The sequence below is a fragment of the Oncorhynchus gorbuscha genome, linkage group LG25, assembly GCF_021184085.1.
Source record: "Oncorhynchus gorbuscha isolate QuinsamMale2020 ecotype Even-year linkage group LG25, OgorEven_v1.0, whole genome shotgun sequence".
NCBI classification, from domain to species: Eukaryota; Metazoa; Chordata; class Actinopteri; order Salmoniformes; family Salmonidae; genus Oncorhynchus; species Oncorhynchus gorbuscha.
In genome coordinates this window covers 32,029,752-32,053,601 of record NC_060197.1, presented here as the reverse complement: position 1 = coordinate 32,053,601, position 23,850 = coordinate 32,029,752, and the positions used below count along the sequence as shown (strand labels likewise).

Here is a 23,850-nt window from a genome sequence, read left to right as displayed (position 1 = left end):
TATCCAGCCAACAGCAATTTGTAACATTAATAACAATAAATTGAGTTAGTTGGGTGCCTTGGAGGAACAACTGGGCATGATGTGTATTCAAATCATACAGCCCTATTCTAAATGTCATGGCCATTTGCAGCATGTTAGTTTAACAGGGAATTAGAAGGCAATTATTTGACTGCTGTGTCTGGATTAGGTGTGACTGCCATAAGATTTGTCATCCACACCTGAGTCCCCCTGTTCTTTTCCACTTGCCATTTCACTCCAGGCGGATGTCAAAACACTAATGTCCCTCCTATCTAGACTGATTAATTGGAGTTTATTAATATTGTTGGCCCAAACACTGTGGCCCTTTTCTGCTTCCCACTCAAGGCAACAGTAGAGTATAGGGGGCATGTTGATCACCACTAAAGTCATACAGTAAATCATGATTGGTGTATCTCTAATGGAAATACTGTATGACTTTAGTGGTGATCAACCTGCCCCCTATACTCTAAATTGAATATGTCCTCATAATGTCCCCTCCCCATTTCACTGAGTCATTTTAGCATCTGTGAACAAAATTCACATTTTCTTTGAGTGTACCTGTCTGTGGTTACCAAAGATCCCATAGCACTTATCATAAGAGTAGGGTGTCCTGGCTAAATTCCAAATCTGGCTCATACCATCTTTTGAACATCTTCCAATGTCAACAACTACAGACCAGTATCCCTTCTTTCTTTTCTCTCCAAAACTCTTGAACGTGCCGTCCTTGGTCAGCTCTCCCGCTATCTCTCTCAGAATGACCTTCTTGATCCAAATCAGTCAGGTTTCAAGACTAGTCATTCAACTGAGACTGCTCTTCTCTGTATCACGGATGCGCTCCGCACCGCTAAAGCTAACTCTCTCTCCTCTGCTCTCATCCTTCTAGACCTATCGGCTGCCTTCGATACTGTGAACCATCAGATCCTCCTCTCCACCCTCTCCGAGTTGGGCATCTCCGGCGCGGCCCACGCTTGGATTGCGTCCTACCTGACAGGTCGCTCCTACCAGGTGGCGTGGCGAGAATCTGTCTCCTCACCATGCGCTCTCACCACTGGTGTCCCCCAGGGCTCTGTTCTAGGCCCTCTCCTATTCTCGCTATACACCAAGTCACTTGGCTCTGTCATAACCTCACATGGTCTCTCCTATCATTGCTATGCAGACGACACACAATTAATCTTCTCCTTTCCCCCTTCTGATGACCAGGTGGCGAATCGCATCTCTGCATGTCTGGCAGACATATCAGTGTGGATGACGGATCACCACCTCAAGCTGAACTTCGGCAAGACGGAGCTGCTCTTCCTCCCGGGGAAGGACTGCCCGTTCCATGATCTCGCCATCACGGTTGACAACTCCATTGTGTCCTCCTCCCAGAGCGCTAAGAACCTTGGCGTGATCCTGGACAACACCCTGTCGTTCTCAACTAACATCAAGGCGGTGGCCCGTTCCTGTAGGTTCATGCTCTACAACATCCGCAGAGTACGACCCTGCGTCACACAGGAAGCGGCGCAGGTCCTAATCCAGGCACTTGTCATCTCCCGTCTGGATTACTGCAACTCGCTGTTGGCTGGGCTCCCTGCCTGTGCCATTAAACCCCTACAACTCATCCAGAACGCCGCAGCCCGTTTAGTGTTCAACCTTCCCAAGTTCTCTCACGTCACCCCGCTCCTCCGCTCTCTCCACTGGCTTCCAGTTGAAGCTCGTATCCACTACAAGACCATGGTGCTTGCCTACGGAGCTGTGAGGGGAACGGCACCTCAGTACCTCCAGGCTCTGATCAGGCCCTACACCCAAACAAGGGCACTGCGTTCATCCACCTCTGGCCTGCTCGCCTCCCTACCACTGAGGAAGTACAGTTCCCGCTCAGCCCAGTCAAAACTGTTCGCTGCTCTGGCTCCCCAATGGTGGAACAAACTCTCTCACGACGCCAGGACAGCGGAGTCAATCACCACCTTCCGGAGACACCTGAAACCCCACCTCTTTAAGGAATACCTAGGATAGGATAAAGTAATCCTTCTCACCCCCCCTTAAAATATTTAGATGCACTATTGTAAAGTGGTTGTTCCACTGGATGTCATAAGGTGAATGCACCAATTTGTAAGTCGCTCTGGATAAGACCGTCTGCTAAATGACTTAAATGTAAATGTAATGTAAATCTTGGCCATGTTCTGTTCTAATCTCCACCCGGCACAGGCAGAAGAGGACTGGCCACCCCTCATAGCCTGGTTCCTCTAGGTTTCTTTCCAGGTCCCGGGCTTTCTAGGGAGTTTTCCTAGCCACCACGCATTGCATGCTGTTTGGAGTTTTAGGTTGGGTTTCTGTACAACACTTTGTGACACCAGCTGATGTAAGAAGTGCTTTATAAATCAATTTGATTTATTGATTGATCATGGCCACCTTATTATATTTTTTATTTATTTTAATTTTATTTAACTAGGCAAGTCAGTTAAGAACAAATTCTTATTTTCAATGATGGCCTAGGAACAGTGGGTTAACTGCCTGTTCAGGGGTAGAATGACAGATTTGTACCTTGTCAGCTCGGTGGTTTGAACTTGCAACCTTCCGGTTACTAGTCCAACGCTCTAACCACTAGGCTACCCTGCCGCCCCAAGTGATAATGGTCACTTATTAATCATTACCTCATATCAGTCTCATCCTGAACAACGCAGACTTCTTGATTCTGCACAACCCGAGTCTTACGGATCATTCCATACTACACAATTGTCTCCCCTGTAACTATTCCCAAGGGTGTTGATATTGACGTGACTCTCATTAATGTGATGTAATTTATCAAATAATTACCTACTATGTTTAATTGTTACTAGATTAAATTAATAATGTAACAATTAACTCATTGGGATTTTGGGGCACCACGGGAGAAGTTGTTTAACGAGTTACCATCTCCAGAATTAAACTCAAGAATATATATAGTGATAACGGTCACTTATTAATCATTACCTCGTATCAGTCTCATTCTGAACTTCGCAGACCTCTTGAATCTGCACAACCCGAGTCTTACTGATCATTCCGTACTACACAAATGTATTTGATTATTTATTTACTAGCAAACTAAATGATAACATAAGATAGACACACACACGGTATAGGTTATTGATTAGAAACTAAATACGATGAAAACAGGTCCCTAGCGGACTAACACAATGTGACACTTGTTACAAAAGATGGAGAGTTAAAGAGAGAGAGAGAAAGCAAGAGAGAAAGAGAGACAACACTTGTACACATTTGGGAACTACGCTCACAGTAATCCCAATACCTTACCCCGAACTGCCGCCCTTTTGGGAAAGAAGTAATGCATCTATTTTTGTGTTGATGGTCTTCATCGTGTATCTCTGTTGGACCTAGGCCTTCATGAAAGGGTTCGATTGGGCCTGGTCCTTCGGATGGGCCTTCTCCTTCATTCTCAGGTGTAAGGCTCTGATTGTCCACAAGAAGTCAAAATGTCCTTCTTAGTTGTCTGTGTTTACTTTCACTCGTTCTGTGTCAATGATCCCCAGAGCGGTGATGAGACCAGTGTAGGTGACCATGATTTGAAGAGAATAACCAGATGGTCCTACTTAAATTTACTTTCTTATATACAGTACTTAGAACAGCTACTCAACCGTAGCATTGATTGTTAGAGGCTCTTTGTCTTCTTCAAACTTGTTTTAATTTTCAGGGTCGTGACCAATCTAGACCCAGCTGCAGTGGTCTAGTCTGGTATGTTAATTTTTAACTCAATCTTTTATACCCTCGGCTATAAAGGAGCATTTTCGTCATACTGACACGCTGTCTGAGCTCCCTCGGGCGTAGCTAGTTACGAGGCAAGGTATCATCACTACTATGATCTTATGAAATATATTGTCTCAGTGTTCATTGATGGATGTTGAAGTTTTGGGGCAGCAAAACCTTCCGTAAAAAAAGGGATAGTTACTTCTCAATATTGAGGAGGAAGGGGTGAGAACCCCCTCCTGCCTAATTTACGACCAAGTGTTAATGTGTCAAAACTGGCCCACCCCCATTTCCCTCTTTTGTGGGTAAGAGGGTTTGGTAGTTGTCAGCTATTTAACAAGCTGATGTGAGGCCTTTGATCCTCACCCATGAGAGTCATGACAATGTAAATAAGAATGTGTTTTCAGTCAACTTACCTGGTAAAATAAGGGTTAAAAACAATGAATAAATAACTGCTGCCAAGGTAACAGAGTTACTTTGCAGAAAATGAATGAGATCAAAAAGTTGGAAATCCATATCTCAGGCCACTTGAATTCTATCCCCACCCTGAAGGAACACAGCCCCCATGGATACGCCATATCAAGTAAATTTGCTGTAAATCTAATCGTATCTATCAAGTTTGTTGCTAGAAATCAAGTTACCACTGTAGGTACATCATACACTCATTGGGATTTTGAAAATGTCAATCAGCATCTGGATGTGACTGGGCCATGTACCCTTTGCCCCCACCTTCTTCCTCTCCCATCTGACCCCTCCCCCTATAAGGTTCCTCCGCTCGCTGGCACGCTCTCTGCCCCTGTACATGACCCTAGCCTGGATCTACTCGGTGGCAATGATCGTGAAGGGCATCGTCATGGAGAAGGAGGCGCGTCTGAAGGAGACAGTGAGGATGATGGGGCTGAGGAGCTCCACCTACTGGCTGAGCTGGGCCGTGTCCAGCATGCTGCCGCTGGCTGTCAGTGCTCTCCTCCTCACCCTCATCCTCAAGGTGATTCACCACTAATTCCAGACATTCACCAGTTCTTGGAGGGCTGTGGGCAAAAACTGTGGGCTTAGGCTGTCAATGACTTGACGAGAGGAAAGTGATACTTGTATTGTAATAAGCATGTAATTAGCCTATAATAAACTATTAGCATTACTCCTAATGACAGTATTCAGTGGGTTTGGGTTTGTTCAATCAAAATGGTAGTGAGGAGGAGAGTTTAATCAAAGACTTGAGTTGCCCTGGAGCACAAACCTCCAAGACTGGGAAATGATTTCCTTGTAATGCTGATAAGCAGAGTTACGCCACTATAGGGGTTATATTACAAATAACCATAGACTAACAAATAAAGGCTCACTCCTACAGAAAAACAACAAAATGGCAGCTCCACCAAATGGATTGCTGTTAAGATCGGGCAGGGGAGTAAGCACTTGCATAGACAGATTTATGTATGCAAGGACTGACCATCCTTTTGTTGTGTCTTTGGCTATGCCGAATAATGCTAATCATGTAAATGTAATTAACTAGAGAGTCGGGGCAACACAAAATAATATTTATAGAGCTGTTATCTTCCGAATAAACTCTTAAAGACCTAGTAATATTTTACATCAATAGCAGTCAATATTAATCATCAGCTTAATTCAGTCTCATCTGAAAGTTGTAAATTCTTGGTTATCTTCACCAACCCTGGCTAACAAGTTGAATCAGCGATACAAAATTGGGTTTAATTATTTATTTACTAAATACCTAACTAATCACACATAATTACATGTACAAATAATTAATTATGCCTTGATTACAAATTACGTCATAAAGGAAAACATCCCTAGCGGACGGAACAGATATGACAGCTGGTTACACAAAAGAAAAGGGCTGGGTTTGAGTGAAAGAGCGGGAAGACTGAGGGACAAAGGTAGAAGGTGTGCTATCGTAAATACATTATCTTATGCATTCTAAATTACCGCCCATTTGGAAAAGGAAAATGCAATAAATATTTACTCTGAGCTGCGCTTCAGTAGGTTGGTTTAGATGGAAGGCTGTGTTGCCAAACCGAGTCCTTTGTCCTTTGAAGAATGTCCCTGGTTGTCAATTGGATACGTTGTAGTAACGTCGTAGTGTGATAGACGGGATACTCTGTCTGTTCCTTCCTAACCCTCGTTTGCAGCTGCGGTTGACAACTCAATGGCTAGGTAACCCTTCTGTAGTGAATAAGAGTTCAAAGTTCATACTATTCGCAACCAAAGCTCACGCTGATGTTGGCTTTGTTCTGTAGTTATCATCTGAACCATTCTGACATCAGACCGTCGTCCTTATATCCTCGGAACAGGAGGTTATATTGTCGTCAAGGCTTTATATAGGAAGGGAGAGGAGGGCGTGTTTGAAAAGTTTTATAACACATGTCCCTTCACAGGGGCGGGCCACTGATTGAGCAGAGCCCTAACCTTATGAAATTACATTTCATCTCCTCACCAATAATTTTATATTCAAAATTTAAATTGAACAACAATTCCATGTGAATCCGATAACTCTGATGTGTAGACTTTCCACTGTAGAGATTATTTCATCTTATCATTGATGAGAATGTCTCAGATGACAACCGAACTGACATAATATTCATTAAGTACCACCGTATATGTTCAGTTGGTCGGATTACCCGAATATAGTTCATTTCCCCCTCACCTTCTAATCTTCCCAGAATATCTATGTTAACCAAAGGGTTTGCAAATGTAACATCAGTAGGGTAGAGAGAGGAAAAAGGGGGGAAGAGGTATTTATGACTGTCATGAACCTACCCCCAGGCCAACGTCATGACACTTTACATCAACATGATGATAAATCATATTTTGAAGCTGTGTTAGAAGTACAATAAGTGATACATTTTTAGGAGTAGTCTTGATAAGACGCTATCAACACCTGGTGAGTAACTCTGCCTACAGCTTGTCAAATCATTAACAATGAGTCATTTTAATCAAAAGCTTTATTTCTGTGCTGCTTTGTGCTGTCTTCACAAATAATAAGTTAATCACCACAATCAGTCGCAATCAATCTGCTTTTGTCTGTGAAGCTTGTTCATTGTAAGATAGCCTTCTCTTGCCCGAGCTGCTAGACGCAAGAATTGGTTATGCCTCGAACATCCATCGGCAATCAATACTCCCAAAGTGCTAACTTGGGTAGTTTAGCGGCTACCACTGGAATACTTAAAGAAATACATCCTTCCTTCCTTGAAGTATGTAAAATGTGTAAATATGTAAAATGTTTGTATTAGTGAAAATAAATCCATGATAATGTAGGATTATTTTATAGGATATATTATTGTTTTCTAAATCATGGTTGTGTAGTTCTAAAAATATGGTGAATCAGTTGTTTGGAATTGTAATGGTAATTGATTATCTACCTAACAACTACTTTGCTTTATGCTGATTGGTCAGAAGTTTGTTAATTGTTGGAACAGGAAGTAGTTTAGTTTACGCATGGCTGTAAATATGGTAAGTTTGTCATTAAACCTGAAAAATAGTCACCTGTATATATCCATTGTTTATCCATAGTCATCTATCCACTATGTAAAGAACCCTCAAACTACAATAGCCTTGCTTTCACCTATCACCCATCACTTGCAGATCTGTGATTAACTAATGAAAACGAGGAAGGAAGATGTATTTCGAACAAGGTCACAGTGTTGTATCTTCCCCCTTCTTTCCCCTTTTATTATCACTTTCATCCCGACCCTTTCCCGGTGCAGTATGGGAAGGTGCTGCAGTACAGCGACCCCTCTGTGATCTTCGTTTTCATGCTGGTCTTCTGCGTGGCCACCATCATGGAGTGTTTCTTTATCAGCGTGTTCTTCTCCAAGGCCAACCTGGCGGCGGCATGCGGGGGCCTCATCTACTTCGTCCTCTACCTTCCGCACCTCCTCTGCTATGCCTGGAGGGACGTCTTGGGGTTCCAGGTCAAAATCACTGTGGTGAGTGGACCTATGGAACTACTCTTGTGTACTGTTACTTCCACCACAAGTCCATAATGGACAGCAGAGACCCAGTGGGTGTTTATTAGGGTTTGGATTTGGAACTGTATTAAAAACTAAGTAAGTGATTTTGTAATGGTGTTGAAGAGAGAGGAAGGTTATACTTTGACCAAGAGAGTTGTGGGGTTCTACTTGCAAACATACAGTAAACACCAGGCACATGGTAGACATGGTGTGCAGGCTTTTCTTCTCGCCAAGCTTAAATAGCACACCTGATTCAATAAACCAACTGATGATTTGATTAATTATGTTGTGAAAAAACAAAAGCTTGTACACCCTGTGGGTCTCTAGAACCAATGTTACTAAAACACACACACACAAGCATGCACAGACACAGTACAGATGCTGGGATAATTTCCATCCACTGTGCGATCCCCATGATCTGAACTATAGATCCTTGCCCTGACACGCAAGTATCTTTTGGATTGTATTCCTACTGGTATACAGCAATCTTTACATCATATCACAGATTCTCAATTGAATTGAGGTCTGGGCTTTGACTAGGCCATTCCAAGACATTTAAATGTTTCTCCTTAACCTCTTGCTCCTACCTGACACGCAGGCGTCCCATCTAGACATCTAGTTAAAACTCAAACGTTCATTAAAATTCACATGCAGGGTATTGAATTAAAGCTACACTCGTTGTGAATCCAGGCAACAAGTCAGATTTTTAAAATGCTTTTCGGCGAAAGCATGAGAAGCTATTATCTGATAGCATGTAAGACCCCGAAAGACCCGCGGGGGACGTAAACAAAATAATTAGCATAGTCGTCGCTACACAAACCGCACAAATAAAATATAAAACATTCATTACCTGTCCCATAATCACTATTGGGTCTTTTTTTCCGATTAAATCGGTCCATATATAGCCTAGATATCGGTCTATGAAGACTGTGTGATAAACGGAAAAAAATAGCGTCTTATAACGTAACGTCATTTTTTAAAATTAAAAAAGTCAAAGATAAACTTTCACAAAACACTTCGAAATACTTTTGTAATGCAACTTTAGGTATTAGTACACGTTAATAAGCGATCAAATTGATCACGAGGCGATGTATATTCTATATGGGGTACGTCTGGAAATAATGCCAAAATATCCGGTCGGAGACCTGAACAAATGGCTTGTCTCTTCTTCGTTTTACCAAGAAACAAAGCCTAGGCAAATGACAAGACTATTGACATCGTGTGGAAGCTGTAGGTATTGCAACCTCAGCCCCATTTAATGTGGTTCGCCTTTAACAATGGGTTGATGTGGCGGATGGATATATTTTTCCATTTTCAGTGATCAGATTTTCCGCCGCTTTTCGATGAAACGCACGTTCTGTTATAGTCACAGCCGTGATTTAACCAGTTTTATAAACGTCTGAGTGTTTTCTATCCACACATACTAATCATATGCATATACTATATTCCTGGCATGAGCAGCAGGGCGCTGAAATGTTGCACGATTTTTAACAGAATTTTTTGAAAAAGTAGGGGGTAGGAGTAACAGGTTAAACCACTCAAGTGTTGCTTTAGCAGTATGCTTAGGCTCAATGTCCTGCTGGAAGGCGAACCTCCATCCCTGTCTCAAAACTCTGGAAGACTGAAACAGGTTTCCCTCAAGAAGTTCCCTGTATTTAGCGCCATCCATCATTCAGACTAAAATGTAACTTTTTGGCCATCAAGGAAAACACTATGTCTGGCACAAACCCATCCACACTTAAATTCTGACCGGTTTCCCAGTCTCTGCTGATGAAAAACATCCCCACAGGATGATGCTGTCACCACTATGCTTCACTGTGGGGAAGATGTTCTCGGGGTGATGTGAGGTGTTAGGTTTGCGCCAGACATAGTGTTTCCTTGATGGCCAAAAAGCTCCATTTTAGTCTCATCTGACCAGAGTACCTTCTTCCATATGTTTGGGGAGTCTCCCACATGCCTTTTGGCGAACACGTGTTTGCTTATTTTTTCCTTTAAGCAATGGCTTTTTATCTGGCCACTCTTCCGTAAAGCCCAGCTCTGTGGAGTGTTCTGTTCTTTTGAAATACCTTTTCTTAATATATTTATTAAGGAATAAACATATTCCTTAAAGGGAAATTTTACACGTGTTTTCATCGTGTCTGAAGAATTTCTAGGTCAGTGAAATGTTTCACACGTACTGTAATTGCCCAGGAGCGAGGCAGGTCTGGGCTTTGGCTGCTGAATGATACACCCTATGACGGCTTCCGGTATATTGATGGAGGGGGCAAGATCTGAAAATAAATGTAGTGCTGCTTTGTTGCATTTTCCAAAGGCTCGATGTGATACTCATCGCACTAGACACCTGAAACCCCACCTCTTTAAGGAATACCTAGGATAGGATAAGTAATCCTTCTCACCCCCCCCCCTTTAAGATTTAGATGCACTATTGTAAAGTGACTGTTCTACTGGATGTCATAAGGTGAATGCACCAATTTGTAAGTCGCTCTGGATAAGAGCGTCTGCTAAATGACTTAAATGTAAATGTAAATGTACTATACAGTTTTGTGCGTTTAGATATAGTTGTCCTTGTTTGATAGAGCCATTGGATGTCTTCAGCGATGTTCCTTTCAGCGGATTCATTGCTAAATATACAAGATGACACATTTATCCAGTCTCTGAAAGACTACAACTCTGTGGTGGTACGAACTCTGGCCATGTTCCTCCCTCAAGGCAGACTTTTTTGAAAGGGAGGCGGATACTAAAAACATAATCCTTTGGGAAAAACTGAAAGAACTGCCCAGACCAGAATGGCGTGATTCAAAGATGGAGCATTTTTTTAGCTACATGGTGACATTCAACCATATATTATTCAACTGGAATATAGCGAAGAGGATTCTAAACAAAGAGTTGGATTTAGCTAGAAACTCAGCTACAGCACCACGATGGCATATAACAAATATGGTGGCTAGCTAAGTTCGTTATTTTTCCTGCAAGCCACCTAGCTAGCTACCTAACTTTAGTTGATCTACTGAGACCCATTTTATGTATTGCTGGCGATTATACTACAGTGTTACAGTAGGGGGAAATCTAATTATTTTTCTGTTTGCTAACTTAGGTAGCAAGCGAAGTTAGCTAAACAATTACAGGTAGCCATATCTATGACTAAAAATAGAAGAGGTTTTACAATCGGAGATCAACTGTATCTCGATTGTAAAATCTCTTCTCTTTTAATTTATTATCCCCTTTTCATGGTATCCAATTGGTAGTTACAGTCCTGTCCCATTGCTGCAACTCCAGTACAGACTCGGGAGAGGCGAAGGTCACAGTAGTGTGTCCTCGTAAACATAACCCAGCCAAGCTGCACTGCTTCTTGACACAACGCTGACACAGCCGCACCAATGTGTTGGAGGAAACATAGTACACCTGGCGACCGTGTCAGCGTGCACTGTGCACGGCCCGCCACAGGAGTCACAAGTGTGTGATGGGATAGGAACATCCCTGCCGGCCAAACCCTCCCCTAACCCAGACGACACTGGGCAAATTGTGTGCCGCCCCATAGGCCTCCCGGCCCACGGGCACACGGCCGCTAGTGGACATCCATAGCCCATCCAACTACCTCATCAACATATTGTTATTATTATTATTTTTTTGCTCCTTTGCACCCCAGTATCGTTACTTGCACATTCATCTTCTGCACATCTATCACCCCAGTGTTTAATTTGCCATACTGTAATAATTTTGCTACTATGGCCTATTTATTGCCTCACCCCCCTTATCCCACCTCATTTGCACACACGGTATATAGATTTTCTCTATTGTATTATTGACAGTATGTTTGTTTATTCTACGTGTAACTCTGTGTTGTTTGTGTCGCACTGCTTTGCTTTATCTTGGCCAAGTCACAGTTGTAAATGAGAATTTGTTCTCAACTAGCCTACCTGGTTAAATAAAGGCGATGCAGTGCATTAGATCACTGCACCACTCGGGAGGCCCTACCTCTTCTCTTTTTAGTCGTAGATATGGCTACTAAACAGCAAGCTGTAATGTTACAACCAGCCACCTAAAGCTAGATTTACCAGCAAATGTTAGCACATGACTGGAATTGGCTAGCTAGTTAGCCTGGCACATGCTAAATTGTTATGTAACTTTTTGTTAAAAGTGTAACAACAGCAAATGTAAATACAAATGTAAATACTACTAGCTTGCTATGTAACACAATTGACGAAGGTTGACATTGGTTATGATTATGACTGTGGATGCATTTCAAAATTGTATTATTGGCCATCCAGCATGTTAGCTGCTATCTAAGTTTACTAACTAACAACGAGGAGAAACAAGAATACAACAATTTAACTGTTATAAATCTCTAAAACTGCCTCCCGAGTAGTGCTGTGATCTAAGGCACTGCATCGCCGTGCTTGAGGCGTCACGTGTCATAGCCGGCCGTGATCGGGACACCAACCAATCTAGTGGTTTTTCTTTCATACATATAGCCTGCAAATCAAATCAAATTGTATTTGTCACATGCATTGAATACAACGTGTGTAGACCTTACAGTGAAATGCTTACTTACAAGCCCCTAACCAACAGTTCAAGAATGCAGTAAAATAAATATTTACTGAATAAACGAAAGTTTAAAAAAATTATATATCAAAAAAGTAACACAAGAAAATTACATAATAAGAATGAGGCTATATACAGGGGAAACCAGTACCAAGGCAATGTGCGGGGGTACAGGTTAGTCGAGATAATTGGTAAAGTGAATATGCATAGATAATAAACAGTGAGTAGCAGCAGTGTAAAAACAAAGCAGGATGGCGGTCAATGTAAATAGTTTTAGAGGCCATTTGATTAATTGTTCAGCAATCATATTGTCACGCCTTGGTCATTGTATTTTGTGTTTTTGTTATATGTTTGGGTAGGCCAGGGTGTGACATGGGTTTATATGTTGTTTTTCGTATTGGGGTTTGTAGTTTTGGGATCGCGGCTGATTAGGGGTGTTGTATAGGCTTGGCTGCCTGAGGCGATTCTCAATCAGAGTCAGGTGATTCAATCAATTGTCTCTGATTGGGAACCGTATTTAGAGAGCCTGAGTTTCGCTTTGTATTTCGTGGGTGATTGTTCCTGTCTTTGTGTAGTGTTCACCAGATAGGCTGTAATAGTTTCACGTTCAGTTTGTTGTTTTCGTCTTTCAGTTATTTCATGTTACGCTCTTCATTTATTAAAGTCATGAGTAACCAACACGCTGCATTTCGATCCGACTCTCTTCCTTCAACAGATGAACGCTGTTACACATATGGCTTGGGGGTAGAAGCTGTTAAGGAGCCTTTTGGTCCTAGATTTGGCACTCCGGTACCGATTGCTGTGAGGTAGCAGAGAGAACAATCTATGACTTGGGTGAATGGAGTCTTTGACAATTGTTTGGGCCTTCCTCTAACACCGCCTAGTATATAGGTCCTGGATGTCAGGAAGCTTGTCCCCAGTGATGTATTGGGTGTATGCATTACCCTCTGTAGCGCCTTTATGGACAGATGCCGAGCAGTTGCCATACCATACCACTCGCTCCACTTCAGCCCCTACAATGTTAATGGGGGCCTGTTCGGCCCTCCTTTTCCTATAGTCCACAAGCTCCTTTGTCTTGCTCACATTGAGCGAGAGGTTGTTGTCCTGGCACCACACTGCCAGGTCTCTGACCTCCTCCCTATAGACTGTCTCATCGTTGTCGGTGATCAGGCCTACCACTGTTGTCAGCCAACTTAATGATGGTGTTGGAGTCATGCTTGGCCACGCAGTCGTGGGTGAACAGGGAGTACAGGAGGGGACTAAGCACGCACCCACGAGGGGCCCCAGTGTTGAGGATCAGTGTGGCAGATGTGTTCTTGCCTACCCTTACCACCTGGGGGTGGCCCATCAGGAAGTCCAGGATCCAGTTGCAGAGGGAGATGCCCAGTCCCAGGGTCCTTAGCTTTGTGATGAGCTTTGTGGGCACTATGGTGTTGAATGCTGAGCTGTTGTCAATAAACAGCATTTTCACATAGATGTTCCTTTTGTACAGGAGGGAAAGGGCCATGTGGAGTGTGATTGAGATTGCGTCATCTGTGGATCTGCTGGGGCGGTATGCGAATTGGAGTGGGTCTAGGGTATCCGGGAGGATGCTATTGATGTGAGCCATGACCAGCCTTTCAAAGCACTTCATGGCTACCGACGTGAATGCTATGGGACAGTAATCATTTAGGGAGGTTACCTTCGCTTTCCTGGGAACAAGGACTATGGTGATCTGTTTGAAACATGTGCTTATTACAGACTCGGTCAGGGAGAGGTTAAAAATGTCATTGAAGACACTTGCCAGTTGGTCCACGCATGCTTTGCGTACACATCCTGGTAATCTGTCTGGCCCCGCGGCTTTGTGAATGTTGACTTGTTTAAAGGTCTTGCTCACATCGGCTATGGCGAGCATGATCAGACAGTCGTCTGGAACAGCTGGTGCTCTCATGCATGTTTCAGTGTTGCTTTCCTCGAAGCGCTTATAGAAGTCATTTAGCTCGTCTGGTAGGCTTGTGTCACTGGGCAGCTCGCAGCTGAGCTTCCCTTTGTAGCCCGTAATAATTTGCAAGCCCTGCCACATGCTCCTGCTCCTTGAAAGTGGCAGCTCTTCCTTTTAGCTCAGTGTGGATGTTGCCTGTATGTAATCCATGACTTCTGGTTAGGGTATGTACATACGGTCACTGTGGGGACTACACCATCGATGCACTTATTGATGAAGCCGGTGACTGATATCAAGTCCAATCTCAAGTATGGAGTTAGACTCAAGTCCAAGACATGTGACTCATGTCCACACCACTGGTAATAAGCACTGTTACAACAAACCCCAGTCACCCCTACAAGCACTCACTCATACTGTGTAACTCAAATCTTTATAATGCACATACTTGAGAAAGAGGATAACTGAGACTGAATAAACCCATGGGGAAGTTTTGTAATGAAAAGATAAATAGCATATACATGCTCAACTTTTATTGTAGCCTTTCTGAGTGACCTTTCTGCTCTGTGTAGGATCATTTGTCATGGAGCTGTCTGTTCTGCAGAGACAAAGACACAGCCATTCGTAATCTTCATTGCCACGGAGACACATCTTTCGAGACTTTAAAGTAGAACCGTGATTCCTTGTTTCTGAAAATTGAAATATTTAGCCGCGGCCTCAAAAAATAGCCTACTCTGGCACCTGACAATGTTCTGTGTTTATCTTTTCACGCCGGTATACTCTATTTCCTTTAAACCCATTCAAACAAGTAATGCCAACTCAACGACACTGATCTTCTCTCTGAAAAGTGTTTTCAGGTTTTTTTTTGTGAAATGCCTTTCTTGCAAGCTCCAACCCAACAATGCAGTAATCAATATAAATGTACAGTAGCACTAAAAATAACAAAAGGGAGAACAAAAACAAGAAAAAAACAAGTAAGAAGCTTTATACAGGGTCAGTTCCAGTGCAGTATTTACAATGTGCAGTCATACTGGAGTGATGGAGGTAGGCATGTATAGAGGTAATGTGACTAAGCATCAGGATATACGATAAACAGAGTAGCAGCAGCGTAAATTATGATTGTATGTGTGTGTGTGTGTGTGTATGTCTAGAGTGACTATAAATGTGTGTGCATGTTATGTTTGTGTTGGAGTGTCAGTGTGCGTGAGTGTGTAGAGTCCTGTGAGTGTGCGTAGAGAACGTGGTACAGTATAATACAAAGGTCACCTCAGATAGTTCATGTAGCCATTCTGTTGGCTATTTAGCTGTCTTATGGCTTGGGGATAGAAGCTGTTCAGGAGCCTGTTGGTGTCAGACTTGATGCACCAATACTGATAGCCGTGAGGAAGCATAAAGAACAGTCTACGGCTTGGGCGGCTGTAGTCTAATAATTTTCCGGCCCTTCCTTTCACACCACCTGATAAAGAGGTCCTGGATGGCAGGCACCAGTGATGTACTGGGCTGTCCGCATCACCCTCTATAGCGCCATGCGATCGAGGGTGGTGCTGTTGTCATACCAAGCAGTGATGCTGCCAGTCAAGATGCTCTCAATGTTGCAGCTGTAATTGAGGGCCCATGCCAAACCTTTTCAACTTCCTGTGTTTTTGTGTGGAAAAGTTGCCAATAATCCTTGTGGCATCTCCCTTATTTCTTCCTAGGTGTGTGTCATATCTTGTGTACGTAGAGGGGAGGAAAAAACCCTTTTAATGTATTCCGTGCTTTTTTGTCAAAGTACCTTTATGCAGTTTTGCCCTTGGCATTGAGATTTCATTCCTCCACTCCCCCTGTTGAGACGGATGGGCTACTCCTCTCATTTGCATGAACAATGTTCCTCTGACCGTGTTGACTTCCAGTCCATCCCTGTAGTTTATTTATTAGAGGGATGTATTTTCATCACCCAACATAGAATAAAGCACACTGTTTCCAGGCACACACACACTCACAGAGAAAAACACACACAACTCCCACTATTGTCTTTGATATCATATTCATACAATGCATTTTAATAACGGCAAATGATTTGCATTCATATTAATGACTGTTGTGATTTGAGGATTTAGCCTATGCAGAGATATTAGCTGTGTGTGTGATCTCACAAGGACAGTAATAATGTGTTGTGGCCTCTGTATTTTCGTGTTGATGTGTTTCATAGCGGATGGTCTGTTTGTTTCTGGGGCTTTTGCCCTTCTCAAAGTCAGATTAGCTGCACCGTCAATCTGTCAGCCTGTCACTGAAAGGTCAGGGAGGGGTCACTTGCTTCCCTGCATCACCTTTTGTACCATGATTGGCTGCCAATTGTTTGGCAGTCGAACGTGTCCGAGCTCGGACTCAGGGGGACAGTTGAATGGGTGCCAGTGGCTTTGCATGTAGAGACTGCGGACAGCGTTCAGGTCAGACCTCGGGTGTCACAGTAGGGTCATAACTTCCCCTATTGTCACTCATTCAGAATGTCATTCAATTACAGACGTTGGCGGGTGTTCGATGCGACAGAAGAGGGCCAACATTTACAATGTTTTTTTTGGTGCTGTTGTACATCATGTGTTGGTCTACAAGGCTTTATTAAGTGTTTGTGGCATCTGCCTGGGCTTAAACACTTGGGGTAAATGAAGCATGCCCAAACAGCTGGCAGGCAATATGGTAGAAGAGAGTGATCGGCTGTACCAGAGGATGTGTCATGGGCAAAGCACCATTTGTCATTTCCCTAGCAATATCCTACTGTATCAAATATGTTTTTGAAGCACTTTAAAATAGGATGGAATGTTTCCAAGTAGAATACAGATACTGTTGCAAAAGGTTTTTCCTACAATTAGCCCTATTGAACACGACCATGGTTTCCCATAGCTAGGGTAGGCACTGATCCTAGTCAAAGGCTCAATTGACAAATCACACGATACACTGAGGGTACAAAACATAACAAACACCTTCCTAATATTGAGTTTCACCCCCCTTTGCCCTCAGAACAGCCTCAATTCGTTGGGCATGGATTCTGTCTCCTCCCCTTCATCTACACTGATTTGAAGTGGATTTAACAAATGACCTCAATAAGGGATGTTAGCTTTCACCTGGATTCACCTGGTCAGTCTAAAAGAGCACGTGCTCCTAATGTTGTGTATAATTCAATGACAGTGTTGCATATCTGGTACAAGTCCTTTTTTTGCCTTGAGGTTCCTGACATGCTCTGCCTCACGAATGTTGAAGGTGATAATGATGATCTGACATGAAGCCCGGCATCCACTCTTGGATAATAACCAATTAGATCTAAACTGCATCCATTTCCAGAGTTTGCTGTCGTGTGTGGCCTTCGGGTATGGCTGTGAGAACTTCGCCAAGTATGAGGAGCAGGGCATCGGTATCCAGTGGAGTAACATTGCCCAAAATCCTGAGGGAGATCGGTACAGTTTCATCGTGTCCATCATCATGATGCTCATCGACTCCCTCATCTACTGGCTGCTCACGTGGTACATCGAGAACGTCTTCCCAGGTAACTCATTCATGAGAAAGCCATCAATAATGCACACTCCGGAGTGAAGTTTCCCCTAGGTAAAGATCTAGGATCGGCTTCCCCTCCCCCAATCGTAACCGTCTGTGGGGAAAAACTGACCCTGTATACGCGTCTCCCAGGATTCACGTCACCCTATAACGTAATGCTCACAGTACGGTGTCCATATTAGGACTCTCCAACTCCAAGTGACTGTGACACAACTTCCATTAAGGTGTGAATGTCCTAATATGGACACCATGCTCTGCGAGTGGAGTTCATAATGACATCAGTTAGTGGATAAAGTGCAGTCGATAAGTAACGTATGTCCCACTGACATGAACATAATGTACATAAATGGAACACATTCCACCCTTGTGATGCTATAGTACTCTGACATTGGGGGCTAAACTGTTTTATAGACCAAATGTACGTTATATTGTAATTACGGAATTGATACACTCTCCGTGTATGTGTTGTTGTTGGTCAATAACCAGAAAACAAATCGAATATCCCAGCAGATTGCCATAATATATTCATCTCACCTTCTCTAATTAAAATAAGAGGGGGATTTGTGCCAGTCTAGCTGGATGGAAACATGCACTGCAAAGTGTCATCCCTCAAGCTGTTAATAAAATGTGAATGATGTTCCTCCACTCTTGATAACAGGCCAATATGGAATAGCCAAGCCGTGGTCCTTCCCTTTCATGGCCTCCTATTGGTGCGGGATGTCTGCGGTGCCCAACGCTGACCCTAGTCAGTTCAAGGATCCCATGGAATACAATGGTATAGTAGCCAGTGGTATTCACACAAACACCTGTGCACAACCACACCCACACTCAGGCATTACGCAACAGTTATTTATTTGTCTGGTTTAACACAGGTCATTCCCATCACAGACAGAATGCAACCTCAATAAACCTAGTTCATTATAACTTTAGACTCCTGATTGTTGGCACCTTGATTTTGTGTTAGATAATAATAGACAGATAATGCTGGGGGAAAAACAAGGTTGACTGCTAATTAACATTTGGTCGAGGGAGGTGCAATGTAGTTTTATTGGCCGTGTCTAGGCCGTTTCGTATTCTGATCATGGAGTGGAATTCCGGAGTCATCATGCGTTTACACTGAAATTTGAACGTGCCCACCATGTCCACATCGTGTCCGGATTCCCTTTTCCTCATGCTATATTCAAATACCAGTATGCGTTCTGGAATAGACTAAATGTGTCTCAACACCTGGATTTGGTCTTATGCAGCAACAACATTTTTTAAATTGGATAAAAGTAGAGACTCAACTAACATTAGCTAATGAGCCAGCCAGCTAACGTTAACTAGTTAAACAACAATGAACATAGTGCCAAATGTTGTGTTTTTTAGGCAAAAATAAGAACAGATTCATGCAGGGTAGTAATGACGTCATTACTACCCTGCATGAATCTGCTCTTATTTTTGCCTATATCTGTGACCAAAGTTAGCCTCTATCCAAGAGGAAATGTGACACACGGTATAACTAAAACCGATTCAAATTAAATAAACTGAACACTGAATGACAAAAACAACAAAGAGAGTGAACGACACAAAACAGTCCTGTAAGGTGAAAAACACAAGAGAAAGCAACTACCCACAAACACAGGTGGGAACAGGCTAACTAAGTATGGTTCTCAATCAGTGACAACGATTGACAGCTGACTCTGATTGGGAACCATACCAGGCCAAACACACAGAAATACAACACACAGAACAAACATAGAATGACCACCCCAACTCACACCTTTTCCAAACCAAAATAGATTAATAAAAAAGGAACTAAGGTCAGGACGTGACAGTACCCCCCCCCCAAAGGTGCTGCAAAACCTGAACCTATAGGGGGGGGTCTGGGTGGGCATTTCACCACAGTGGCGGCTCTGGTGCGGGATATAGACCCCACTCCACCTTTGTCTTGGCCCACTTAGGTGGCGCCTCTGGGATGGCGACCCTCGCCGCCAACCCCGAACTGGGGACCCTTACAGCGGGCCCCGAATAGGAGGTAGACTCTGGCGGCGCCGGACAGGCGGGAGGCTCTGGCGCCTCCGGACAGACTGGCTGCTCTGGCAGATCCGGACTGGAGGGAGACTTGGTTCTGGGAGCAGGTGCAGGACTCACCAGGCTGGAGAGATCTACAGGCGGCCTCGTCCTTGGCCGAGGCACTGGATGCACTGGGCCGTGGAGGCGCACTGGAGGTCTTGAGCAACGAGCCTGCACAACCCGTCCTGGCTGGATACCCCCTGTAGCCCGGCAAGTGTGGAGAATTGGAACAGGTCGCACTGGGCTGTGCTGGCAAACAGGGGACACTGTGTGTAGGGTTGGTGCCGTATGACCCGGGCCGAGGAGACGCACTGGAGACCAGATGCGCTGAGCCGGCTTCATCCCTCTTGGCTCGATGCCCACTCTAGCCCGGCCGAGTCAAGGAGCTGCGATGTAACGTACCGGGCTGTGAACGTGCACTGGAGACACCGTAAGCTCCACCGCATAACACGGTGCCTGACCAGTACGACGCTCCACCCGGTAAGCACGGGAAGTAGGCTCAGGTCTTCTACCTGACTCCGCCAATCTCCCCGTGTGCCCCCTCCAAAATAAATTATGGGGCTGCCTCTTGTGCACTTTTCCTCGGGCCAACTCCTCGTAGTGTTGCCGCTCCGCCTTGGCTGCCTCCAGCTCCTCTTTAGGACGACGATACTCTCCCGGCTGTGCCCATGGTCCCTTGCCGTCCAAGATTTCCTCCCATGTCCAGGAGTCCATTCTTCCAAGCTGCTTGGTCCCTTGGTGGTGGGTAGTTCTGTAACGGCTCTCCTCTTCATCTGATGATGAGGAATAGGAATCATCAGACCAACACACAGCGTGGTAAGTGTTCATAGTAAATTTATTGAAATAAACTGAACACTGAATGACAAAAAAACAACAAAGCAAGTGAACGACACGAAACAGTCCTGTAAGTTGAAATAGCAGACACCTTTTTTTATCTCATGAAGGGAATATAATTATTCAGGTGTGGGTAGATTTTGTGTAGAACAATAGATTTTGGCTGTGAGTAGATTTTGTGTGGAATATACTTTGAGGTAGCTTTTCTGAGGGCATGAATCAAACATGGTTAAAGTATCTGCTAAATGGCATACCGTCGCTGTCTGATGAAAACTTTGTTACTCCATTTTGCAACAAAAATAAATAATTTACTGATACCAGTAACTCCCCTCAATGTGCTCTGAACATTTCATGACTCTATGACCAAGAAAATGTATTCAAAATAGTTTTAAAAGTTTAATAATTGTGTGTTCGTTAATGGGAAAATTGCATATTTTCCATTTCTTGAAAAGTTCATATTTTGGAGATTAGGTTTTCAGAGACAATATACACTACATATACAAAAATATATGGACACCCCTTCAAATGAGTGGATTTTACTATTTCAGCCACACCCGTTGCTGACACGTGTCATGCAATCTCCATAGAGAAACTTTGTCAGTAGAGTGTCCCTACTGAAGAGCTCAGTGACTTTCAACATGGCACCTTCATAGGATGCCACGTTTACAACAAGTGAGTTCAACACATTTCTGCCCTGCTAGAGCTGCCCCAGTCAGTGTAAGTGCTGTTATTGTGAAGTGGAAACAAGATCTAGGAGTAACAATGGCTCAGCCGCAAAGCGGTAGGCCATACAAGCTCACTACGGGACCGCTGAGTGCTCAAGTGCGTAGCAGTTTAAATAGTTTGTCCTCGGTTGCGACACTTACTACCAAGTTCCAAACTGCCTCTGGAAGCAACGTCAGCACATGAAATCGGTTTCCATGGCCGAGCAGCCACACACAAGCCTAAGATCACCAAGTGTCGGCCGGAGTGGTGTAAAGCTCAACGCCATTGGAGTCGCCACAATTGGAAACACGTTCTCAGGAGTGATTTAATCACGCTTTACCATCTGTCAGTCCGAAGGACAAATCTGGGTTTGGCGTATGCTAGGAGAAAGCTACCTACCCGAATGCATAGTGCCAACTATAAAGTTTGGTGGAGGAGGAATAATGGTCTGGGGCTGTTTGTCATGGTTCGGGCTAGGCCCCTTAGTTCCAGTGAAGGGTAGTCTTAACACTGCAGCATACAATGATGTTCTAGACCATTCTATGCTTCCAACTTTGTGGCAACAGTTTGGGTAAGGCCCTTTCCTGTTTCAGCATGACAATGCCCCCGTGCACAAAGCGAGGTTCTCACACAAATAGTTTGTCGAGATTGGTGTGGAAGAACTTGACTGGTCTGCAGAGAGCCATGACCTCAACACTATCAAACACCTTTGGAATGAATTGGAATGCCAACTGCGAGCCAGGCCTAAACGCCCAACATCAGTGCCGAACCTCACTAATGCTCTTGAGGCTGAATGGAAGAAGGTCCCCGCATCAATGTTCCAACATCTAGTGGAAAAGCTTCCCAAAAGAGTGAAGGCTGGTATAGCAGCAAAGGGGGAACAACTCCATATTAATTACCATGATTTGGAAATTATGTTTCATGTCCCATGTTTCATGAGCTGAAATAAATTTGTTCCATATGTTCCATATGCACAAAAAAGCTTGTCTCTCTCTAATTTCATGCACACATTTGTTTACATCCCTGTTAGTGAACATTTATCCTTTGCCAAGATAATCCATACACCTGACAGGTGTGGCATATCAAGTAGCTGATTGAACATTATGATCATTACAAAGGTGCACATTGTGCTTGGGACAATTAAAGGCCACTCTAAAATGTGCAGTTTTGTCACACAACACAAAGCTACAGTTGTCTCAAATTTTAAGGGAGCATGCAATTGTCATGCTGACTGCAGGAATGTCCAAAAGAGCTGTTGCCAAAGTATTGAATGTTAATTTCTCTACCTTAAGCCGTCTCCACCGTTGTTTTAGAGAATTTGGCAGTACGTCCAACCGGCCTCACAACCGCAGACCACGTGTAACCATGGCAGCCTAGGACCTCCTCATATGGATTCTTCACCTGCAGGATTGTCTGAGACCAGCCACTTGGACAGCAGTTGAAACTGAGGAGAATTTCTGTCTGTAATAAAGCCCTTTTTATGGGGAAAAAAACTCATTCTGATTGGCTGGGCCTGGCTTCCCAATGGGTGGTTCGGTCCTGCCCAGTCATGTGAAATTCATATAGGTCCTAATGAATTTATTTCAATTGACTGATTTCCTTAAACAAGCTGTAGCTCAGTAATATCGTTTGAATCGTTGCATTTTGCGTTTATATTTTTGTTCAGTATATTTATATACTGTGTGTGTGTGTATATATATATATATATAATTTCATGTATGCAATGTATTATTTACCATCTATACATGCATTTAAAGACACGTGACATTTGTCTAAAGCAGGATCATCTCTTTTTTTGTGTGTTTTATTTTAAAGATTATTTGGAAAAGCCACCACCCAATATGAAGGCAGGAGTCTCAATCAGGAACCTTGTGAAGATCTATAAAACGGGAAAAAAGCTTGCTGTGGATGGACTTAGTGTGGACTTCTACGAGAATCACATCACCTCTTTCCTTGGTCACAATGGCGCAGGAAAAACAACCACTATGTAAGTAAAATAATAATACAAATTGATTGAATTGATGTAGTACTTTCCCAGGTGCTCAAAGATTTAACACTTGACATTATATGGAGGCAACTCACCTCATCCACTGCCAATGTGTAACCTGGTTGATGCCATGGCCCAGGAGCCATTTTGCCCCAGAAAGGTCAGCACACATCAGCTATAACTGTGGAGAGGTGAGAAGAGGTCATACAAACTATCAGCTCTCCATGGTTACCACATTACATAGTGCTTTTCAGGGCCATAACACTCCTTACACAAAGTGTGTCGGTTCGTGCTGCAATCTGCCTGTCTACAACAGAGCCAATAGCATTATTAAACTCTTAGCTCTCCTGCATTAATCCTTTCATCAAAGAACTTTGGCATCGTTCTCAGCTCATGGTGTTAGCAGTATGGCCACAGCTCAGGTTGAGGCAAGCCGTCTGAAAGTACAATAAAGTAAGTTAGCAGCAGTGCCGGGGTGTAAGAGGGAGTCATTTAATTGCTGGTCGAAAAACGAGTGCACGAGGTTAGGTAAGGTTAAGATGGCACAAAATGAAGACAGTCAACAAGGCCAG

General features: G+C 43.6%; 1 protein-coding gene across 1 annotated transcript in view; it reads left to right on the top strand.

The window, feature by feature from the left end:
* Positions 1 to 23,850, top strand: part of LOC124014229 (phospholipid-transporting ATPase ABCA1-like) — a 290,281-nt gene that overhangs the window by 101,401 nt on the left and 165,030 nt on the right. Inside the window, exons 15-19 of the mRNA XM_046329029.1 lie at positions 4,507 to 4,729; positions 7,464 to 7,685; positions 17,488 to 17,689; positions 18,356 to 18,472; positions 23,107 to 23,278. Coding sequence (XP_046184985.1) covers positions 4,507 to 4,729; positions 7,464 to 7,685; positions 17,488 to 17,689; positions 18,356 to 18,472; positions 23,107 to 23,278 — 936 coding nt within the window. The remainder of the gene's footprint in view (positions 1 to 4,506; positions 4,730 to 7,463; positions 7,686 to 17,487; positions 17,690 to 18,355; positions 18,473 to 23,106; positions 23,279 to 23,850) is intronic.